Source organism: Strigops habroptila, chromosome 1 (assembly GCF_004027225.2).
Source record: "Strigops habroptila isolate Jane chromosome 1, bStrHab1.2.pri, whole genome shotgun sequence".
NCBI classification, from domain to species: domain Eukaryota; kingdom Metazoa; phylum Chordata; class Aves; order Psittaciformes; family Psittacidae; genus Strigops; species Strigops habroptila.
In genome coordinates, this window is record NC_044277.2 from 75,499,076 (window position 1) to 75,523,307 (window position 24,232).

At 41.7% G+C, this 24,232-nt stretch overlaps 2 protein-coding genes across 4 annotated transcripts in view; both read left to right on the top strand.

Moving 5' to 3' along the window:
• Nucleotides 1-400: 400 nt before the first annotated feature.
• OTULINL (OTU deubiquitinase with linear linkage specificity like) lies at nucleotides 401-23,353 on the top strand. 3 transcript variants are annotated; one of them, XM_030487249.1, is made up of 8 exons: nucleotides 401-497; nucleotides 14,998-15,157; nucleotides 15,266-15,297; nucleotides 15,402-15,493; nucleotides 17,164-17,313; nucleotides 18,104-18,232; nucleotides 19,680-19,952; nucleotides 21,110-23,353. In XM_030487249.1, the coding sequence occupies exons 1-8, from the start codon at nucleotides 401-403 to the stop codon at nucleotides 21,287-21,289; spliced, it is 1,113 nt and encodes a 370-aa protein (XP_030343109.1). In that variant the 3' UTR covers nucleotides 21,290-23,353. The 3 variants fall into 3 exon arrangements, with proteins under 3 accessions (XP_030343109.1, XP_030343118.1, XP_030343125.1); XM_030487258.1 differs by lacking the exon at nucleotides 401-497 and adding an exon at nucleotides 3,675-3,751; XM_030487265.1 differs by lacking the exon at nucleotides 401-497 and adding an exon at nucleotides 3,886-3,934 and having other exon boundaries at nucleotides 21,110-21,543.
• Nucleotides 21,806-24,232, top strand: part of OTULIN (OTU deubiquitinase with linear linkage specificity) — a 28,396-nt gene continuing 25,969 nt past the window's right edge. The window contains exon 1 of the mRNA XM_030487235.1: nucleotides 21,806-21,810. The gene's annotated coding sequence lies outside the window, so the exon portion shown is untranslated. The remainder of the gene's footprint in view (nucleotides 21,811-24,232) is intronic.

Sequence of the window (24,232 nt, forward strand, 5' to 3'; positions counted from 1 at the left end):
ATTGGAGTTGAAAAGAAGAGGCTGTGACCCTCTGAGCACTACCACTAAGACAGAGACCACCACTTGGGTGGTACACCACAGTTCAAAAATCACCCTGCAATCTCCAGCCCTCAGACAACTTAGAAGATGTGGAGGGAGGGAGGCAGCAATGTGGCCTTTACAAATAGCTGAGTTATGCTCGATTTTCTGGGTTTTTTTTCTCTTGTGGCTTGGATATGGAGAAGCACACACAGCCTGTGTGACTTCGAAAACTTCAACGGAAATGAAACAGGAAGCCAGATCCTTTCACAGCTTGTTGATCTGTGAAGACGAGCTAAGTCTGTAGAGACTCATTTTCTACCCCCAGCAAAAGAACTCAGGGGAGCGAAATCCAGCTGTGGGGGGATCCTCTGGAGAGGAGATGCAGAGGCGACATGACAGAAAAGCAAGCAAGAACAGAGACCAGTGCACTGAGCAAGAAAAACGGAGCAGAATTAACCACTCCAAGAGAAGTGCTGGTAAGTTCGTAGAGCTGTGCTCTAGATTTTGACATCTCACCTAGCTGGTGATCAGGTATAGAAAGCTCCTGTACTGCAGATCGCAGCTGCATAGGCACTACTTTTAACTATGTGTTGGACTGTACCTGACCTTGGTAGTAGCAATAATTGATGATAAACAGGGAAATGTTTCCTGACTGTTAATAATGGTCTTGAAAAAAGGAAGGGTGAAGCTCTCACCAGTTCTACGAGAGCTAGGTTTCTTGCTTTTACTGGGTTGGATGCTGTTGCCTTTGTCTCAGCAGACCCTTTTCATGCTCCTTTTGAATTGTTTACGTTCTTTGGGCTGTTGTTATAATCCTGACACTCACCTGCAGATGGGAGCAAGAATATGGCAGTTTCTTCTGCTGATGATTTGATTTGTGGGTTAAACAGAGATGGTTAAAATGCCTTCACACTTGCTTAGCACAGCTTTCAGTATAAGCTTTTGCTGTAATTGCTATGCAGACTCTTGTGGGTGCAAGCGGAGGGAGGTAGTCACAGTCATGCCTACTGCTTGGAGATGCTGTGACCTGCAGAAAAACCTGAAGGCTCATGTCATGGGCAAGTTCATCATGTTCCCCTAAAGGAAGAAAATATCATATACATTCCTAAGCAGTAGAATTTTGTTATCAGCCCATAATCTTGTCTGAGCATCACAAACACTTGCAAAATGCCATGAAGAGAAAGTCTAGAGGAAGGGAATCAAACTTGGGCTGCTTATAGTCAAAGCTCCCTGGAGCTCTCCCCTTGTCCTCATGGAGCTTCTGCCTATCCAGAGGCGAAGCAGGGGAGGCATTATTTCTGCAGAAACATGTTGAATAGATATTCTAAGTAAGGCTTTTTCTGGCTCCCTATATCATTTTCCAAGATATTTTGGGGAAGTTCACACTTTCTGAACCCTTGTAGCAGGATGTTTCCACTTCTGCACAGTCTGTAAGAGAAACTGCCTTCCAGTGAGCTGCTATTCCCCTTTTTGAAGTTGATCCCAACTCAGACCTAGACCCTTGCTCTCCTTAGGATTATCCTGACTCATATTCAGCTAACAGGAATGGCACACCAGACAAGTCCAGCATGGCGTCTTGGAGGCTTGTGTGTTACCTGGCTCAATCTCACCAGAGCTGCCTGCATGCCAGGTCGAGGAGGTGCTTGCAGAGGAGGGAGGAGGGGCTTGCAGAGGAGGGAGGCAGGTAAAGGCTGTTCGTCTCAGCAACTTCAAGGAGGGGAGACAACATTCTCCTGCCAAGGCTCACAAATGGGAAAAGGTAATAGAGAGCTCTCTGTAACTGGCTCAGGGAAGAGGTCCAGAAAGAGCTTATGGAGAAAGAAAAGGCATATGGACAGTGTTAGTTAAAAAAATAACTTAAGCGGTTTCAAGTAAGTGATGGCCTGTTTGATTGATTGCCCCAGGGCTTATCCCCAGCAAGAGCATGTGCAGAGGGGCATAAACTATTCTCTAGATTGCACTGAAATGCTGAATAAATTTCCTGAGAAGAATGCAGAGAGCTGGGAAGTGGAAGGACTCCCAGATACGGGGGTTGATCTGCAGTGTTTGAACTAAGTGTATTTCATCTCTCCTCTCTAGTGAGTCAGCAGCCAGATAAACATTAACTTTCAGGCCTGTCTGCACAAAGAAATCACCTATTAAATCCTCAGATCTTAACCCAGGTTAGAGAAGGCAGACTGAGGCAAATTTGGCGTTGGCTGGAACACTAAACTACCAAGTGGCACCAACACTGGCCTGGCCAAGGTGAGAAGGAAGCTGGGAAGGGAAGCTGAAGCATGTGATAGCTGCAGGGAAGATATGGCTCAGAAACAAATCCCAGATACACTGGAGCCTTCGCAGGTGGATGCTCTGTGAGCTGTATCCTAACAGCATCTCTCTCAGCTGCCCCTCCTGAGACACAGATGCATTAAGCCACAATCTGCATATCCAAAAAGCAAGCACCAGCCAGCTGATGCTGCAGGGAGGCATAGAGATGGCACAAAATTCCAAAACAGATTTTTTGATGGAGCAACATGCAGCACTACGCAACTGAGAGCTTCAGGCTTCTTAAGCCAACTATTCACTTTTGCTATTTTTAGCTGGGTTTTAAGCCTAGATTTTCTTTTGCTTGGATAAGTGTGTTTGTGGCTTTCTGTGAGTGCACCTAAGTGAGTGTTTGGTACACTGACGTTTCATAGGTTTTGTCTGTTTTGTTCCTTGCCCAGATTAACTGAGTTAGATAGAGAAACAATCTGGTATTTGTGACAGATAGTAGGAATCTCTTCACTGTTTCATGAAAAGTGTTGATTTCTATCTCCAACCATTTCAGTATCTTGTATTTTAGAAAAACAAACAAACAAACACACCACAACAAAACAACCCTGTAAATTTGTCCTAGCTCTGTACTGGAGCAAACTGCTTGTAACTCTGTAAAAGATTTAAGTTTGCGTCACTTGTTCAGACCATTACAATTCCCTTCTGTTTTTCCTGCAAAGTCCCTAGGGAGATGGAAAAAATTTGTTCCTTAATGTGTAACCAGAAAAGAAATTACAGCAGCCTATGCAAATTCTCTATATACAGCTGAGGCAAATTACACCTGGAAGACTGCTATCAGGGAGGGTACCTCGCAAGGGTGAGTTTCTTTTTGTATGAATGGACTTCATCGTGTTAATAATGAGTGAATCAGTGAGGAAATCAACATCTACTGATACGAAAAAACCACAACAACTTTGCAGTCATAAGCTGTATTGAGGTTTCAGGGATAGATTTCAAGCAGATGATAATGATGGTGGTCTCCATAAAGGGAACTGCTGCTGTAAAATATAAAATAACAGTGTGACACCAAAGCACGAATTGTATCTGACTGATAGAGGAGCTGGAGGGACTGCTGGGGAAACGGAGAACTCCGCTCGTTTCCTAAGCTGAAGGCAGTCGGAGAGATGGGTGATGAGGGTCAACCCCCGAAACGGGGTCCGCGACCACCATGCTGCCTGCGGTACCCTCCCAGCCCGGCTTCACTCGGGCCTTTCAGCGCCCGGGGCCGGAGCGGAGAGGTGCGGAGCACGGCTGGTGGCGCTGGCAGCGCCCCGGGCTGCCTGGACGGGCCGCCTGGACGGGCCGGGCGCCGGACGGGCGGATCGGGGACGGGGGGGGGGCGGCCCCGCGGGATCCCCGCCCCGGGCGGTGCCGACGTTGCGTCTGTAGCCGGGGTTTATCCCCGGGGAGGCAGAGGCGGGGAGCGGCGGAGCGGGTGAGGCGCGGCGGGGGGGCTAGGAGGGTCCCATAGGGTCCCCGCGGTCGCGGGGAGGGTTTGGGTTCATTTGTTGCTTTTTCATTTTTTGTTTTCTGCTTGCCTGTTTTGGGGCCGTTTTCCCGAGGCGGCGGTACCCGGAAAGCTGCTGCTCCGCAGGTCCCCGCGGCGGGGCGGCCCGGGGTGAGCCTCCCACAACTCCCCGTTCCACCCCATCGTTCCCCAGCGTTCCCGTGGGGTGCGGCCGGTCCAGCGCGCACCTGCCCTGCGGGGCCCGGGCTGGTGCGGGAGGCGGGAGCGGCCCCGGGATGTGTGCGGGGAGAGACCGGCGGGACGGGCAGATCCCCCAGGAGGAGCTGGACGTGTTTGGGGTGGGTTTGCTTTGTGAGCTGAGGTACTCTGAGCGCTCTGCGCTGGTAGCTCTAAGGGACATGGAGACCATCGTAGGCTTAAAACAACAGGACTTGCCGTTTTCACATCAGGTGTGCCTTTGGGGGTTGCTATGCCTTTGGGGGTTGCTATGCCTTTGCGATTTTTTTTGTTTGTTTGATTTGTTTTGTTGGTTGGTTGTTTTTTCTGTGTGGAATCTGAATTTAAATGTGCAGACTGGCTTCCATTCCCATCAGAAGGGTAACAGTTTAAGAAAAACGAGATCAGAAATGAGCACGATTCATGAAGACTTAGGAAGATGGACATGCACCTCTTCTAATCTGCTTGCTAGTTGCATGTAGTTCTCTATATCATGCATGGCTGAACATGAGCCAGCTTGTGCCCAGGCAGCCAAGAAGGCTAACATCTTGGTCTGTATTAGAAACAGTGTGGCCAGCAGGGCCAGGGCAGTGATCATCCCCTTGTACTTGGCACTGGTGAGGTTGCACCTCAAATCGTGTGTTCAGTTCTGGGCCCCTCACTACAAGAGAGACATTGACGTGCTGGAGCTGGTCCAGAGAAGAACAACAAAGCTGGTGAAGGGTCTGGAGAACAAGTCTTATGAGGAATGTCTGAGAGAACTGAGGCTATTTAGTCTGGAGAAGAGAAGGCTCTAGGGAGATCTTATTGCTCTATACAACTACCTGAAAAGAGGTTGTAGTGAGGTGGGGGTCGGTCTCTTCTCCCAAGCAACAAGCAACAGGACAAGAGGTAACGGCCTCAAACTGTGCCAAGGGAGATTTACATTGGATATTAGGAAAAAATTCTCCACCAAAAGGGTTGTCGAGCACTGGAAGAGGCTGCCCGGGGAAGGGGTTGAGTCCCCATCCATGGAGGTATTTAAAATATATGTAGATGTGGTGATTAGGGATGCAGTTTAGTGGTGGACTTGGCAGTGCTGGGTTAATGGTTGGGCTTGATGATCTTAAAGTCTTTTCCAGCCTAAACAGTTCTATGATCTGTCACTGTGAAGTGGTCTTCTAGATTGAAGGTACCCTGCCAGCTTGCTTTTCTGCTTTAAATTTTAGGATACATTTCTGCTTTGATAGTTATTAGTCCAGCTCTCATTTAGCACTGACTTTCATACTTTCATACTGACTGGTTTGCCCTTTGAAGGAGCTGTATAAACTGTGTTCAGTTTGAACTTTCATTTTCTGTAGTGGAGAAAGAACGAGATATCTGTGGTATTTAGTGAGTGAGTTTAAGCTAGCGTGGTCCTAACTAACTGCTCTATTGCTGATACGTGTAAGTACAGTTATTCCCACTTCCGTCCCTTGGTGCACTCCAGTTTCTGAAAGTGATGAAACAAAGAGGTAAAGTGTGTGAAACAGGAAGAAATGACTGTTTGGGTTTTAAGGCTCAGAAGGCTTCTCTGTAGTCACTGAAGTTTGCTTCTTTAAGAATTTAATTTCTTTACTGCTGGACGAATAATTTAATTAAACATTGAAGGGGGCACCATACAGTAAAAGCAAAAGCTGCAGTTTTGTGTATCTGTAGAAAATATTACCAGGTGAAGGGTGTTAAAATTGATTTTCAAGAGCGGAAGCAGCATTAAAATGTTGGTCGGCATATTAAATATACGTGGTTTTATGGATAAAAGTATCTGCATTTGGGTTTGGAGTCCTGAAGGAAAAAAAAAAAAAATAAAAAATGTGTGACTTTTTTTGCCATTGGGATATAAAGTTTTTCATTTTGTTTAGCTTTTTGGATCAGGTTGCCTGACTAGATGGTGTGGATTTCCAGTTCAGCATCAGGACTTTCTGTCCACCTTGTTTCTTAGGTACAGCTTCCAGGTTAAATCCTCATATCCTATCTACTAAGGATGTGACAACAAATGTTAAAGGGTTTTTCAGTAATGTCTGCAGTTTTTTCTTCAGTTCCATGTCTAAAAATGATGAACCTTGAATGATTACTCAGGCAAAGGAGTCTGAGATTTCAGAAATGAATTCTTTGCTGTACCTCCTGACCCTGGGCAGCTGAACCATGGCAGTCATGGTGACAAACTACACTAGGGTGATGAGTATGGTTATTTTGAAAACACAAGGGAATAACCAGTGGTCGGGAGTCAAAAGGTTGTACGATTATGATGACGAATTTGTGGGTGTGATTAGAATTGCATAATGTTTACCTAATGGAGCTTCATAATATTCTCTTGGTTTAGGCTGTAAATTTTATTTTTTAATTACCATTGAGTCACATTAATCCTATTCTAATGATGTTTTTATTCAGGCATTCTGAGTTCTAAAGGAGTTAGAGTGCTCTTTAAAGTCAAGCACTAATCTGAGTTGGTGTCTGACGTCTGACTCTGAATCACTTCAGGATCTATTTTCTGCTTTGAGGAAATTTGGGAAAGCACAGTGGATGCAGGACATCCTTGCTGCACCCCTGGTTTGATAGAGCCGGCGTAGTGCCAGCACGTAGCAGTAATGGGGAACTTTGCCCATGTGCTCCGTTGCTGGGATTCTCAGTGTGGCAGACACCACCTCCTCTGTGCATGGTTGCAACGCTGGGGATCAGACATGACAATGTTGTGCCTTCCGGAACATTGGAATGGAAGATGGAGAAATAGCTATTTATTAACTAAAATGTCAGTGTTTCATGATGGAAGAACATCAGGACTTGCATGCTACAGCCACAGCAATGTAAAAGTGGTCAAGGTCAGTTTTAAGATCTTGTACAAGTTCTTGGGTGCTAGAGAGAGTATAGCTTGTATAATACAAAATTTGGTTTGTTTTTTTTTTTTTTTAACCCTGAACAGTGTAACTCATGGTTGGGCTATCTGTTGCCTGATCATATAAAACCATCTCAAAGTTTTGCCTCAGAATAAGTGAGGGGTAAAAAAGAGCTAAGGGTCTTTTAAGGTTACTTTCCACTTCTTGAGAAGGCTCCAGTGAAGGCAAACATGTTGTAAAATACTCTGAAACTGCTGCATGCATTTCTAAAAAACTCTTAAGCCAGCAGCTTTTAGTTTCTTTTCAGCCTTATTCTGTCTTTGCAGCTTCTACCCATTTTTTCATTGCTGAGGAGTGACACTGTACGTTTTTGGCATCCTCAGGATCCACAACCCAATGCTTGAGGTTTTTCTGTAGCCTGTGTGGAGGTGTTGAACGCTTCAGACAGATAGAGGGGGTGTGTCTAGCTTCTGTCCACATGCCATCAGCAGGGACAAATGTCACTTACACCACATGTCCATGCAGAGGGATGTGGCTAGCAAGGCAGCTTGTACTGCCCACACATTTCTTCCAACAAACTCTTCCCTGAGGAGAAGGCTATAGACTGAGTAGAAGAGTTGTGTTGTCTTCTTTGAGCTACATCACTTTAAGGTAGAGGGCTGAAAATACAGGATGATGTGACTGTATATACTCAGTCACTAGTTCTGCATGTGGACTTGGGCAAGACCCCATCTCGGATTCCTTGTCAATAATATGTTGCCAAGATTTTCCATATTTTTTTGAGTGTTTATCATTTATGTTTCCAGGGTGGGTGAATGTTGCTGTGAAAGTGGGAAATACATACCTTAGCATCAAATTAGTGAGTTGGTATGATGTGTGAGTAGGGCATCAACTGTCATCAGGTCTGCCCTAGGATCTGTACAGTGAAGTAGCATCATGGCAGAGTGTTTGCCACTGCTCGCAAGCCAGCTGCCATTGGGAAAATGATGGCAAAGTTTTTAAATACCGAGTTTGTGCGAAATCACTCTGTGAAAACTTAAATACTGGTTTCAGGTCTGTCTGTGTGATAAAGAGATATCCTTCCAGTGTCCCCCAGTTCTGCTCTGAGCACAGCTCCGCACTGTGTGTGTGCCTATTGCGTTTGTTTGGGAGCAACCTGCGGATGTCTTTGCTGGCCTCCAGTTCTGGTTTCGTTTCGTGTCACTTCCTGCACACAAATTTCAGCTGTGACATGCTTGCCAAAGGCTGAGGCCTTAAAAATAGCGGATTTCATGTCACTGTAGAGTTTTAAAAATGACACTGCTGGCTTCCAAGGCTAGAGACTATCCAGTACTCTGTATTTAATTTTCTTAGTTTACAAGTGATAGTAAGCTCTGCCTCTGCCATGTGCCAGCCCCTCAAGAAGAGCTCAGTATGCAGGGTTACACTTGTTTTACCATATTACCATATTTTACAGGGCAGCATAATTTGTGTTTTATTTGGACCTTGCCACATAACTGTCCAGTTTTTAAGCAGTCTGTGCAAGCGCAGAGGTGTCAGGGAACTATGGTCTCTTGGTCCCTGAGGCCAATGTCTGGAATGCTTCATTCGAACCTTCACTTAAAGCTTCTCTTGGTATCCAAATGTCTGTAACAATACCAAACGTTCATTAGTGATAATAATACTGTGTTTTTACAAGCAGAGAGCTTCCACATGGAATATTCTGGGTTCTTGAATCACATTTTTCGTGAAATATTTGTACAAGCTATGACTGAGTGGTGGTAACTAACATTTAAGCTACGTTGATGCAGTCAGTTTTACCTTTCAGCATGCCTTTTGTGCTTAAGATTTTGTGCAAGAAGTGCGTGGTACTCTTGAACAAAGGCAGAGGACTCCTATATGCGCGAGCTAATTAAATAAATGCCATTTTGAAACTGTTGCCCTTTAAAAGATGAAGAGAGAGCAGGGTTTAAACACCGCAGCTGCTTCCATTAGCTCTGCAGAATAAAGCCGACATTTTGACTTTCATTGGGCTGGACATTGGGTGGCAGGGGGAAAGAGATGCAAGACCCATTTCTGTCATTTGCATTTAGAGTGATAGCTTTGATATTTTGCTTTCTGTTGCCTTTCCCTTCTGCTTCTAATATGTCTTGGAAAGAGGGAGAGAGACAAGTAAAACTCCCAAGCAAACAAGTGATGCAACTGGAATAACTTCTGCTCATGCCTAGGGGGAAAGCACAGGCTTTGTGATCTGACACACCACCAGGAGATGTGAATTATTTGTATTATTAATCATAAATTATATGTGATTATTAATCCATATGAAAAATACACAACTCTGCATGGCTTGTATGCAGAGTCTGGTGTACTTTTGGAGAGGGCTGTGCTCTAAAGACAGTCATAAAATCTGTGTCATGAGGGTACAGCAGTGAGACCCTGTACGGAGACAGGAATGATGCGCTACATGGGTGGAACCTGGTCAAAGGGGGCTGGCTTTCAGAGCAGGATCTTTACCTGATGGCAGATGTACACAGTGCCTGTAAGAATTGGCAGCTGTGACTGATACTGCTTAGGCAGTAAACAAGCTCAGATGAGTTGATATTTTGTTTGTTTCTCATGGGTTACTTGATGATGCTGTTTTTCCGGCCATCACTTGGGATAACTATTTATCAACAGGTAAGAAACTTAAAATTCCTTGGACTGTCCTGTGGTGTGTGCCTACCACAGTGATTGGCACTTCTTGCTGCTTTCCCCTCTGGGCATCCTTCAGCAAAGGACACTTCAGGTGTTAAACCAGTGTTTAGGGATGAGCTGGACGGGAGTCACCCGGGGCCATCCAATGGGTGTTTTGCCTCAGGAGCACTGCCAGCAGACTCCAATAAGCAGCTCGTTTTCTTCTATGCTACTTGCATTGAGATCTTTCCCATATGGGTTTCTGTTGACATTCCCTTTTCCTTGGTCTCTCTCCATGTGCAGTTGGGGGGCTTCTTATTGCTAAGTAATACTTCAACTTTTTTTCCTATAACCAAAGCTTCAGTCATCTAGACAAATCAACAGAAAACCCCAAGGTATTTATAAGACAACCTATTAGTTAAACTTTAGTGTAAGAAGATGTTTAGGAGGAACGTATTTCCTTTACTCTGTCAGTTTGGATTCAGCATTGGAGAAAAAAGAGGGGGGGAAGGGGGAGTGGCATTTACTGAGCTGTGTTTGTAAATAGATAAACCAGTAACAAACATGAGTGACATTAGGGATGACTCAATATGCAATTCAGCAGCAGGCATAATAGGAATCCTTAGAGTGGGCTTCCTTCAAATGACAGATCTAGTACCTTTACATAAGTTCTGTTTGAAGTGTGCAGGCATTAAATAGTAATTCTGCATGAGGATGGGGTTTTTTCCACATTAAGAAAAATCATCACATTAGCAGAAATTTCAGAGGCTTCTTCTCTAAAAGGAGATTATTCCTTTTTTACTCATACTTAGGAATAAGCTCTAAAGAGATACTTGAGTGTTATGGCATGAAATGCTTTTCATGTATTTCTTTGGACTGTAAATTCTTTGAAGGCTTCTCTCATGTTTTTTCTTACATAAATGGAATGTAGCTGAGCTTTATTCATCTGAAGGTCCTGGATGGAACACTCAGTGCCTTAAAAAGGAAGCTGAATTACACAGGAAATCAAGAACTGAGCTTTCCTTTTGTTCTTGTAGGCATTCAGAGAGAGGAAAAACAGTATGTGCAGTATAGGGCCTGTGTTAGTACCTTGATTATATAGATGAAATGGGTTTTGTAAAAGTAACTGTAATAGGGTATATTTTAGATAATCACACAGTAGGTAAGAATGCATTATGCTTGTTGCTACAGAGTAGGAATAAGTAAGTGTCATAACTGGATAGATATGGTAACACCAGCAGTTTAGGTCCTGTTGATGATCAGGGGGTCCAAAGAAGGCTGCCAACCTTTCTAGTCTGCTTTTCCTGAAAGGTTTTTGCAGAAAGAGGACAAGGGCTGAGAGAGCACTTGGGACTCCTACACGGGATAGTAGTGTAAATAAAGCCTTTCTTGGAATTGATGTGCCTCAGTGTTACTGAAACTACTCCATTTTCTAGGTAATTGCATGATTCTAGTTACGGTTTGGGGCTGGGATTCTGTTTTGTTATTTTTTGGAGTAGCAGTTGAGATCTGAACAGCAGACATGGTTGAACTTTTGATAAGTCACTATGATTACCATCTTGCCTGTAAATGATTCTCTTTTTCCTCTTATACCAAGTAGAGATCCTCATCTGTAGTTGTTTTGTTAGAATAGGTGAAGAAGGTTTGCTTAACAAGTTGTCATTGCTTTGCTCTGAAAAGGAAAGGTTTTGTAATGAAACAGTTACTGAATTAAGCAGTGCTTCCCACATATCTTGGTATGGGTTTGATCTGCTTCCAGTAGTTTTAAATTGCTTAGAAAATCAGGTGTGGTGCTGATAATAAACTGGGAAATCAACTGCTCTGTAATTGTTTGGCACTACTTTAAAAGGCGCATCTCACTCTTCTAAGCTGTTATGGGGTGTAATCTACTGTAGGTACTGAATTTGTATGATTAATAGCTTTTTGTCTGTCTCTTGACTCAATCAGTTGAGATGCATGTGCACATGCGTGCATCTGTGCTGATGCCTGCTCTGTAAGGACAAGTTTGCTTTTTTCCCTGAAAAAAGGGACTTAGCCTATTCCATAATATACTTTGGTACAAACACTACATAGTCTGGAAAAAAGTGATGTGCAACTGTGAAGATAGCTGTGCAGGCACATGCTGAATGCAGGCAGACTTGGACCACCATGCCAAGCTTTGCATCTCTCAGTTGGGAGGTTTCTCTTCCTAGCTCTGGATCCAAGAGGGGAGGGAAAAGGAGGGGTACAGGTAGGTAGCAGAAGGTTTGGAACAGAGGGATCCCGGATTCTGTCTCTCTCTTTGAAGGAGGGTATACCTCCTTTTTGGGAACTAGGAATATAGTGTTGTATGCCAGAAGTATGAAACTTGGCCACTTTGTGGTGACAAGTACTATGTCCTGCTTTCAGTACCAAAAAGACTGCAAAGGGGAATGTCCTGAAAAGAAGTTATACAGTCAGCTTTTAAGACACTCTATTGTCTTCCTGACTGCCTTCTTAGCGGGAGGGAGGGAATAAGTAAAAGGGTGAATGTGCCATCAGACACGCTGGAATATTGGATCGTGCTTCAGTGCTGCCTGCTAGTTCCCAGGCTGGTCTCTTCAATTTTTGCATTTCATCAGTTATGCATTTTTAAGCTGGCAGCCTCCAAAAAAGTTGTGAGGGAGTCAAATGCGGAGCTAATGCCTTAGAGACTCTTCTTGAGTCACTTTTGAAAGAAGCAAATGTTGCAGATGTCTCTTATCCATGTTTTTCTGGTCCTTTTTTGTTTGATTGGTTGGTTGTTTTATGTTTGTTTGGGTTTTTTGGTTTTGTTTTTCTTCTGCATGTCTCTTTGGGGGGGCGTGTGAAAGCTTAAGGTTTGGCAGTAGCAGGAAGTTGATGTGGCATGAAAAGAAAACATGGTGTACTACTTGTATTGAAAGATAAACACTGCTCCTACTTTTTTGTATCAGCTCCTACTTCAGCTCTGTTAAACCTCAGTTCATCCAAATTTCTGCTAAGAGCTGTATTAGAAGTCCCAGGGCTCTGTTCCTCTGCATGGAGAAGAGCTGTGCCTCCCTGTCCTCACAGTGATGCTCGTAGTCAGTCTTCAAAAAGCTGTGAGCCCAGCAGCTGGCTGCAGCACTGACAGGTTGTCACTGTCTCCTGAGGAGCAGGATGAACTCTGTCCATATCCCAGGGAATGGATTTAAAAATCCGTGGGTTTATTTTACTCCCCCCACCGTGTGTTATTAATTTAATTGCTCTTTGATTTCTGAAGAATTTTGGAGGGGGCAGGGAGGGGGTGGAAACATCTATTTTAAACTGCCCTCTTCTTTAATTCATGTCTTGTTTGTGATGTATTTTTACCAGCAGCACTTTGCGATCCAGCTGGTACTTCTAAATGTCATTTACTTGAATAAAAAAAAAGTAATTGCATTTCTAAGTGTGACATCAGCACTGAAAGTAGTAACTGAATCACAAAGTGCTGTTTAAACATCAGCTTTCCCATGACAGGAGGGGAAGATTATGAAGTCCAGGGCATGCTGTAATGTAATACAAGTGTAGGAAAAATATTCAAAATTGCTTGTTTGCAGGTTTTGCTATCTTTACTAGGGAAATACCTATTTATAAATCCCCTATATTAAATAAAAATGGATGAACAGTATTTGGTTATCTCACGTTCTCTGACATCGATTTGTGTCTTTGATGGAATGCAATACGACAGTGCTTCCCAGCACTCCTTGAAGAACAGTTGCCCGTGACCTGTTAACCATATACCTTGAAAGAGGGTTGGTTTGTTGGACTCCAGCAGGGGTTTTTTCAGGATTAATACCATCAAAAGCTTTTTTTCAAAAGATTGCTTGATTCAACTTAAAAGCTGATGCAGACCTCTCATCTTTTACCTGTAAAATTGGTAAAGGAAGAAATTTCGCATTCTCATGTATTTCTGGTACTTTGTAAAGTGAAGTATGTAATTTTGACAGATGGACCAGCTCACCTTTTATAGTCCCAGTTTGTTCAAAATCAAAAGAGGGACCATACAGTCATTTTAAGTAACGTGTATGCATTTTAAGTAACTACTCAGTATGTGCAGGTGTAACCTCCAGTCATGCCAGGTACACACATGTTAGTGCAGCCTATGAGTAGAATCTAACAGAATATCTGTCCATCGTCTTGGCTGTTCACAGCATATGGGTTTTGTGTAAATGGGAACTAGCACCCCAAAAGCTTCTATGATTACCTCTTTAAAATTTAGTAACACCTTTTCATTTACAGCTTTTAACCTGCCTTTTGTTTATGGGAGAGATGAGATCTTGGTCTTGCCTCCGGACAACTTGTACGTGACATCCTGCAATAAACCTTTTTCAAACAACACAATACTGGAAAAGGCCAAATATCAGCAGTGCTCTGTATATATGCAATAGTGCTTGTAAAAACGCATGCATAGCTGTTTATCTTGTTGTCAGGGTTGGGATTCATATAACTCTTTGACTGAATAGTTGTCCACAGTGCATAGGCTTAACTTCCTTGGAAAAATTCAGCCCTCTTAAATTTCGTGTTAAAGCCAGGAGGGGCAGAAGTTCAACTGTCATAAAACTATGCTGAATGAATAATTCCCTTTGTGGACTCTCTGGAGAAGGATCTTTTTGGCCTTCTCTGGGGATGCCTTCATAAAAAGTTAAGTTCTCTTACAGTTTTGTACTAAATCAATAAATAAGTTAATAATTGAGCAGCTGTTGATTGTCAACTCTGGGAATTTCATATACTCAAATTGCAGTCAGAGGATAGATTTCTCACTTAGGGAGCAGATACTGCCATTGTCAACTATTCAGTCTCCAGATCCTCTCTCAATTCTAGGTTTTCTTATCAACAAAAGACAACCAAAACCTTCCCTAACCCTACCTGTGATGTCAAGAGAGGGACAGAAACATCCTGGTTTATGTCTGTGAGGAACAGTGAGAGGGCATCCCTTTTGTGATGGTCTCCTGAGCTTTCTAGCAAATCCCCAGGGATAAGCTTTCTTCAGAGGTTTTAAATTGACCCTAAACTTAACCTAAATTGAGGCAGGAACATTAATTTCCTGGGTAGTTGTATGGCATTTACTCAGCTAATATTGCTTTATATGGTCTGTTTGTAGACTACAACTCCCAGGAAACCCTGATTTTAAATCCTTGTCTTAATGACAAAGTAATGATAGTACAGGTCTCTGGATCAGCACATCCTGTTACTGAACAGTTGCTTTGATAACAGTCTTCCTGTGACTCCATTGTAACTATGTATTTAGCCTTCGAAAGCCTGGAAATATGAACCACATGCAACCAAACCCCTAGAAACTCGAAAAACTAAACATATAAAGTATATACATGAAGTATATAAAAATAATACTTGCTTTTTTCATTTTGTGTTTTGCATTTCATTTGGAGCAGTATCGTATTTGGATAATTATTCTTTTTGTAAGAAAACAAATAGAAAAAAGTATTGCAAAACAGTGACAAGATTTTTTCCTCTCTCTTTTAATCCCTGTTTTAGGAAGGCATGAGGTGCAGTCCTGGACAACAGCCACCAAGCAATCCTTGTGTCTCGTGTGGCAAAAAGTGAAAGTGCAGCTAATGCTAAGCATGTCTTTCCTCGTTACTGTTATTTGGTATTGCAGAAGGCTATACAGCTTTTTAGCACAGCTACTGAAACGGTAGGTTTTTATTATGCAGACTTTACTCTTTCATGCTGTTGCTTATTTCAGTAAATACTGACTTTTGACAACTCCTCTTTGACACCTGTTTTATCATTTGGATTTCAGGTGGAGCAACTACCTTCAGAGAAAACTCATAAGTAATCATTTTGTTGTCATTCCATATTCATTTCCTCCCCTCCCCCTAACTACCCTTTAGATGCAGAGCAGAAAGTAACTAATCTTTGAATTAATCTTGATTTAGGGAATCTCAGTGTGCTGACAGAAGTTGATCTACTTGGATATAGTGTGAGAGAATGGAAAGGAGAAACACAGCAGGCCAAACACATGAGGGAGGTAAGAGTTGAATTTTAGTCTCTGCATGAAGGTGGGGAGAAGTAGTACCTGGGAAAGGAATACCACTCCCGGTGCAAGCAGCTACCAGAGTCCGTTACACTGGCTGGTCAAAAGAAACAGCATGAACATGGGTCTAAATTGGCAGCTATATCATGGTGGCCATTAATGGAGGCAGCATGGCAGGGGGCATGACAGGAGCAGCAGTGCCCTCCAAAGGTCCTTGGTCAACACTTTAAGTTAGAGCAGCACTATGGTATCCTAACTTGTGATGGGGACCGGCCTCCAGGAGCAACACATGTTTTATGGCTCTTCATTTCAGCTGTGTTAAGCCTTAGTCACCAAGGAAGTGTCAAAGAACATGGGCTGGATTTTTACTTTTCCCAAAGAACTTCTAGCTACAGTAGCCATACCAATGGTAGAGCAGTAGTATCTGTTAAAGCAAGCTTAAACTCAAACCCTGTCAATCAGCTAACTAACTCTGACATTATATCCTAGTATCCTCATGGTGTGGCATTTCAGACCAGCACAGGATAAATGTAGCACCGTGTCTGTATTGCTGATTATCTGATGATGGTGGGAACACTCTCTGTGATATGCTGAGAGAGATCAAAAAAGAAGAGGGGGCAGGAGATGCAGCAGTAATGAGAGACACCAACTGGCCACCTAGCACTGGCAACAGCTGTGAGGTTGAACTTCAAGGTGGTGCCCATGACTGCTTCATGGATCAGCCTTTGAAGGAGCCTTTAGGAAAAGAAGCCACCCTTGCCTTTGTCCTGAGTAGTGTACAGGATCTGCCTCATAAATGTTGCTTTCCAGTTTCTGTTGTTCTCTGGAACAGGAGGCAGCAGGTACTTGTATTCAACATCCTTGCATAAACAACAAAGCAAACAAAAGTTATTATACTTGCATCCACCTTTGGAAAGGGAAACTACATAAAACCAAGGAAGTATGTTGAAAAGAAGCTAAGAGACTTGAGTATTTTTGTTCCGTGCATTTGACATATATATAGATTTAGGTTGGTCAGTGCACTTGACATATATATAGATTTAGGTCATGGTATTGGAATCACAGAGGAAATGTATATGAAGGACTTAAGAAAGGGTAAAAGGAAGCTGATATAGCTAAACAGCAGCACAAGGGAGTTATGAGAGAAAAAAGAAGATATTTTTCAGAAAGTGGAAGTTGCACCTGAATGATGAATGGAGGAAAGATCCAACATTTCCACATTAAATACAGGAATACAGCAATGCCAAAAGTACCCAGAACAGCACACAAAGCCCAAAGTGATTTGGAGGAGCAAGTAACAAAAGAGAGTGAAACTTCTAATAAATTTGCAAACACAAAAATGTGAACAAGGTTAAAGCTATTACGGCAAAGAAGTCTTTGCTAACCTGCTCTGATTTGTTTGACCATGCTAGCAACAGTGCAGAGACTGGAGGAAGTCACTGGGTTTGGAAAGAGGGCAGAATGACCCTTAGGGGACAGTGCCAGTTTAAGGTGTTTACAAAAACTATGGTGTTGGAACATCTTTGTGTATATAAAACTTTAAAATACACCCATTCATCCCTCTAGCTCCCTCTTATGAGTAGTTGGAATTGGACTCAAATCAACATGGGTTTTGACCAAGATTTAAAATTTTTATTACTAATTTTTTTGGGGTCTTCTTCTAGGCATATGAAGAATTGTTTTGGAGCTGTCATGTCAAATACCTGCGACAAGTCAGGAGGGATAACTATTGTGTACTAAGAGCAGTGCTTTTTCAGATATTCAGCCAAGGCATACCTTTTCCATCATGGATGAGGGAGAGAGATATATTAAAGGTAAAAATCGTTTAATAAGGAAACATTGTTTCATAAGTGAACGTGATTCAAGTAACCTTGTACTGGAGAAGGAAGCTTTGTTCAATGTGAAAACTGGCATGTCAGCTACGGAAGTAGAGGAGAATTATCAGAATTTAAAGAGAAATTTTTCAAACTTTCTGAACTACACTTAATGGAAAAAGTGTCTCTGATCTGAACATAACAATGTGAACATCAGTATAAATGTAAAAAAGAAAAAAATAAATATTTGATGGATAAATGTTACTGCCACCCTGCTAGATGTCACTCCATTATCACAAAAGGATATTTGAATCCTCCACATGCACATCCATGCAAAGTCCTGTGACTCCCAGAGACTTGTGAGCTGCTGAGCATGTTGCTGAAGCAGCAGGATTCCTGCCATGGGCTCCAGGAGCCCAGGAGGTGGGGAGCTATAGCTACTGCCTGTGGGGGTGCCTGTGCAAACTGGAAAGTGTCTGTAATCCTAAACACCTCACCAAATCTGGATGTATCCAGCTTTTCCAGAGCATGGGTTATCTATTTTGCTGAGAGATTATTTTCTTCTTTTTTGGTTGGCCCTGTTTTAGAAGTTTCTGAAGGACTTGGCAGTCAAACGGAGTCTCCTTCTTAACATTTGAGGCCCATTAGTTTTTTTGTTGATTGAACTGTACAACCAGAGGATAGAACCACATTGTAAATTGAAATATGTGTAGACAAGTTGATATAACTTTATATTCTATTTCTTGTTATGGTTATAAGTAGCTTGCCTTTTTTATTTTCTTTTACCCAGCTCCCCGAAAAGCTGTTGTATTCTCAAGGTTGCAACTGGATTCAGCAATACAGTTTTGGGCCAGAAAGATACACAGGTCCCAATGCCTTTGGTAAACTGCGCAAATGTATGGAGGCATTAAAGACAAACGTGAGTATTTAGGAAATGGTTGGGAAGAATAAAAGCACTGAGAGATGGGTTGAGGCAGAGTTAGGGAACTGCTCCTGGTTACATATTTCTATGGCAGTCATCCTCCTCCTCAGGTTCAGAGAGCTGAGCTACTTGGAAGGCCATCACCTCTCCCAGGGGGATCCAGCTTTTGGGGATCCACTAGGCTAAGTACTCAGGGTCCCCCTGCAAGTTAAGGAGGCCATCCTCCCTAACTTGTTCTTATGTTTAAGCTGTAAGGAGAGTCTTCAGGAGTGCCTGAAGAGATGGGTGTATGTATGTGTGTGTGTTTGTTTTTCAATTTAGTATTCATGGTAAGTTTTATTTTTTTTTTAGTTGCAATTTACTGTTTATTACCATTTCAACATATAAATGATATAAGCATAGAATGAAATGAAATTAATTTGAATCCCAGTAACTGAGCATCATCTATTATTGTGGTTCCAAAAAACCTCTCAGTAGTTCCAGATGATTCTTTTCAGGCACTGTGTTCAGGACTGGGTGCTTTAAGCTTTCTGATTTGGTACCCAGCCCAACGTCATGTTCTGGAAGGTCCATTTTCTGGGTGTGAGGACTGGCTTTTGACCCCGCTAGAGCCACAGAGAGCTCAGGAGCTCTCATTATCAACTGTGAGGAGAATGAGAAATTCTCACTCCGTTCCTGTCCCTTGCATGTCTTTGTCGTGTCCCTTCTTGTGCAGCCAATTTACCTTGACCTCATTACCTTGTATATGTATTAGTATGTACACTAAAGGCATACAAATGTGTACAGTTCATAATACCATTCTGGCTGGCTTGTCCAGTTTGTATAGGTTCCTTCTAACTAACACACTTCTGAATTGGGCTCAGCATTTAAAGAATTCAAGCTAGGACAACTTTATGATCTTAAAGGTCTTTTCCAACCTACTTGATTCTATGATTCTAATATAAAGGGTACTATATAGAGGAAAATCACTGAATTTTGAAAGCTGTAAATTAAAAAACATGTCAGGAGTCATCACTTCATCTAACTTTTGCTTATGGCTTGGTATGTGTGTTGAATGCACCCGCACAGATGCCCTGCAGCTTCCTGAGGTCCTTTTGGTGGTTGAGCTCTTTTCAGACTCTACTGACAGTGATACCTGGATTTTCTACAGTGGTGGTGGGTGCCTTTTGTATAGGGGGATTACATTTGCTTTCTCATAGAATATCATTATCATCCAGATGCTTGGAGCTGTCTGTAACAAATAGGTTCAGCTGGATAAATGGAAACTGAAATGTGTAAGGCTTCAGATCGCACTGTGGATCTGTAAGACCCACCTGCATATTTGCACCATCATTTGGCCACAATAATGGTATAGTACAGACTGGCGATTGTTCCTGTTTTGGAATCCTTCATATTAAAAAGAAACCTTAATAATTAGATTTATATTCTTTTGTTTGCTTTCCAGTGGATTGAAATAATTGCTACTAAAGATCATGAAGAAAGAGGAAACATCTGTAACACACTCTTTTCTGATGAGAGCAAGGAGCACAAACTGTATGAGGCGATAAAATTCATCATGCTTTACGAAGTTGTGGAAGCCTATGAGAAGATAAAGAACAGGGAAGAACCCATACACAACCTTTTTAGCCTTCTCCTTGCTCGTGATTCTTCATCTGACCCTTTGAGTTTTATGATGAATCATCTGAACTCCATAGGTGACTCTCTTTGCCTAGACCAGGTAATGTTATAAATGAAAAATAAATCACAAAACTTACTCCAGCTCTGTGATTAGGTGACTATATCATATATCATCCATGATTGTTGGTCATTGGTTTTTTTTGGGGGTGGAGTGCGGGGGAATGGGAATGTGGGGAAATGGACTGAGGATGCTCATTTACCTTCCAGAAAAAAAGAGTGTAGTAGAGTAAAATGGGGTGGATGATTTTTTTGCTGGGCCAGAAATAAGTGCTTCAAGCTATAACTGTGACGTCATTCAGAGCAATGATACCTTTTATGTGTAAAATAATTTTAGATTATTCAAATTTGTGCTGTTGTTTCGCTTTTCGTATCTGCTCCACCATGGCAAACCCTCTAGCATCGCTTTATTTTTTCACCTCTCTTTGGTTCTCATTAAATCTAATGTCTGTTAAGAGTAGGTAATGAGAACTCTATTAACCGTTCACCCGATTTTATATTTAGTGAGGAGTTAAGTGCTGACAGCTAAGCTCCACACTGCCACTATGCAAATAGTTTCACTTTCCAGTGGGTGAAATTATTTTTTACAATCAGTTTCAGTTATCAAGTTAATGGTTACATGTTGCAGTCACCTTCAGGAGCAGTGTGATTATAACCGAACAAGTTCTTCTCTGTCTGGCTATGCCCAAGGATATGAGATTTTTCCAAAGCATTTTTCCAGAGTAAGCAACCTTTTGGAAGAAGCGCCAATGAAGATGCTAGTTCTCAAGTTTCATAGACATGAAGTACAAGGACATTTTTAACTTTTACTGTTACGTTTCCCTCTTGTAACAAGTGATCACAAGGTGGCAGGCTTCCCATTTTCCAAGGTGTATGTATCTTTTAATAATCACTAGTCCCTTCTTGCTCTCCACTAAGCTGCAGGAGCTGGCTGTGGGAGCAGGTTATGTGTTGTGTCAGGTGAAGGAGGGCTGTTGCTGAAGTGTGAAGCATTAACCAGAATATCCTCTACATGGAAAAGAGCAGTGGAAGGACTGTTGGAACATTGAGAATACCCTCAAACTTTTATATTTTCTTACTGCACTTATAAATGACCCTTTTTATTCCTTGTCTACTGTTTTGAAGTTTTCGCTTTGATTATCTTTGGTTTAGTTTTCTAAGTGTAGAAATAAATGTCTTACAGACTTCTATCACCTTTAGGTTGAACTGTTTCTTCTTGGATATTTACTTGAAGTAAAGATAAGAGTTTACAGACTGCATAGGTTTAATACCGAAGAATTTCAAGTCAACTATCCAGATGAATACCGAAGGGAATGGAATGAGATTTCTCTCCTGACCGAGGATGACCGCTACTATCACATCCCTGTTTTCAGAACGTGAAGGACCAGTGACCTTTTCCCTTTGTATAATATAGTGAGTGACCAGTTCCAGTGAATTAGGTTTCTAATCAGTAGCAGTAAGATTTTGAGAATGCTTGTTAATGATTACAAAATGATTTATGGGTTTATTGTGTAAACATTTTTCTTTACTGTTGCAGCTCAATTCACCATCAGCCAGCCATAAAAACCATAAAAACCATATAATATGTTGCTATACTGTCTGGGGGAAAAAGTGTTGTATGTGAGGGTTGTCAGGCAAAAAAAGATTGGACTACATGACAAAGAAGGCAAAGGTAATGCTGGGGTTTCTATTGCTAGCCTGAAGGTTTACTCTGACATCTCTGGATGGGTTAAACTCCAGTTCCTAGAGCAATTACTGCCTTTCCCTTGTCTGTCTCATGCTAGGGAGCATGAATCACAGAGGAAGCAACTCCTGGGGTCCTGCAGTGTATACTCCAGGCTATTAAACTTGCACTGACTTGGGGCTAACTAGGATGAGAGGATGTAAAGCGGGGCCTCTGCGTAGCTCCTTCTCATCCCATTTGGCTTCCCTGTTGTTGGAATGCTCCCTCCAGGGATGGGCAGAGCAAGCAGCTGCAGGTTGTATTTATTTCAAAAATGTGAAATTCAGCTGTCTGCACTTAGCGCTGATACCTGAAGACGAAGAAGTGTTACACAGGGGGAAAACCCCTCACCACACTCAAGAATACTATGCCAAGTGAACAGAAGAACTACTTTGTAACCGAGGAAAGTACATAAGCTTTCTCAGAGCTAAAAAGGGCAGTATTAATTAATAAGTAGCATGTAATAGAGTTAGACCCAGTAACTGCCTACGGTTTTTGTCAATTCGTAAATCCTTTTAAGGGCTGATTTCATTACCTGCCAAGATTTCCTTTGCAATTCACGTGAGAAAGCTGTGCACAGAATACATTCACAAACACTGCATTTTCAGAAAATATTCATTTTTATGCATTATGTGAGTTCAGCAGTGTGTATGCGTGTTTTATCCTCTGAGCATATATTAATCTCCTTGCGTAAGATGGCTATCTTCAGTTTAGACCTCAATGTTTGAAGGAAGTCTGTCTGAGACATCTAAATGAGATTTACCTTAATAAAGGGAACATTTTTGCCCAGTTCTGTTTTCTAAAAGAATCAATTGTGTTTTGATTATTTAAAAAACAAGGGACCTTAATTTGAAGAAATATGAAAATAATACAGCAGATCTAATAAAATATTTGTGAAAAACTTTCAATCCTATAGGCATATGGTTGTATTAAAGAAAGTGGGATTTATTAAGAAACAAAGCTTCCCTTTTTCCTTATCCTAGAGATAAGGATAGACAGGTTTATTTTTAAATACCTGCAAAAGAAAATACAAGCCAGTAACAAAAATGTGAACAGGTTCTGCAGGAGCTAAAGCAGTTGCATGAGGTAACTAAATGATAATGCTTCGAGTGCATGGAGAGTGCTTGGTTCTTTTGTGTAAAGGAAAGCAATTTTATCCCTTACAGTCCTTTTATTTGTATGTATATGTATATATATTTATAAACACAAACACCTGAGTTCTGTATTGCGATGGGTTTGTTTTCTGAAAGTTTTTCTGAGTTCAGTTTTGTTCAGTAATTTGTAGCTTTTAATTAAGAAGGCTTGATACCTTTAATAACTTCATCTCATCAAAACCTGCATATGAAATACGTTATTTATTAAAAAAAAACCTTTTTTTTTTTTTTTTTTTCACTGAATGAAATAATTTATCTTTGGATTTGGTTCTGTTCTGCATGGGGAAATGTTATAATACCTGAGAGTAGGGTATTGCTATCTACTTTGTACCAACAGTAACATTTACAGCTATGGATGAACTTGGCTATATTTTGTTCTTGGTTTAGTACAAGCAGACATACCAAAAAAAGGACGTATTTTTATAGTGGGCTTTTTAATGGTTTGCATATTATTTATGAATAGGAATACAAAAGCATTACAGCTGAAAGTGTTAAATTGTCAAAATGTACATTTTTGTAATCTTGAGCATATTAATAGTGGAGGTTAATAAAGATCTAACACAGACAGTGGAATTTCTCGTGCTAATTTGGATGTTTGCGTCTGAACTAGGTCACCTTGGGCTCTCTGCCTTGTCAGTGGAAGGCAACAGCAGTCAGCCAGAGAGTGGGTCTTTACAGTGGTCTGGTTTTCCTCACTGACTGTAGTGGGAGCTGGCAGTGATCAGCATAAATCTTTCTGCTCTAGATGTTTGATGTTAGGTGAGATTAATTTTGTCCTCAGAATCCAGAAAGGACATGTTGAAACAGATCTGCTGGCTTATCAGGTGTCAGAGATGCTGGCTGAATCATGACAGAACAGCAGTGGGATATGAAGAAAGAGGAACTTCAGGTGAGGATAATCACAAGTCTTACAGACTAATGCAGAGAGCGCTCTACACAGGATCTTAAGAAACACTGAGACTGTTTTGGGGTTGCACTGAGTTCTAATCAGGTTCTCTGATAATATATTTTGCGTATTTATAAAGATAAAAACACGTATTATTTACATAAAAAAATACAAGTATATACATATATGTGTGTGCGTGTATATATATGTATGTATATATACTCACAAAAGAAAAATACATAAAAAAAAAAAATCCTGAATAAGGTGCATCCGGAACTAACTGGCATTATGGAAATGACAGGTGCTGCTGCATCTTTCCATATCAGTGGCACAGACAAGCTTGCTGCCCACATCCAGAAGCACACAATCATTACCAATTCTTTTTAAATGCAGCATTTCAGGCAGCTAAAGTTTGAAGTCAGGATGGGTTTATTATTTATTGCTGCTATTTCAGCAAGAAAAAGAAAACATACTGAAACCTCGGCAGTGGGTTCATATTTTTCCCCAAACTTGAAAACGGGTGTTAAGAATGTAACATAGCAGCTGAAGGAATTTGTATC

What these genes read in the sequence shown, in the direction of transcription:
- OTULINL (XM_030487249.1), top strand. Translation starts at nt 401, where the DNA reads ATGCAGAGGCGACATGACAGAAAAGCAAGCAAGAACAGAGACCAGTGC. An exon ending in CCACTCCAAGAGAAGTGCTG is followed by an intron (nt 498 to 14,997) that starts GTAAGTTCGTAG and finishes TCCCTGTTTTAG; the next exon opens with GAAGGCATGAGGTGCAGTCC. An exon ending in ACTCTCTTTGCCTAGACCAG is followed by an intron (nt 19,953 to 21,109) that starts GTAATGTTATAA and finishes TATCACCTTTAG; the next exon opens with GTTGAACTGTTTCTTCTTGG.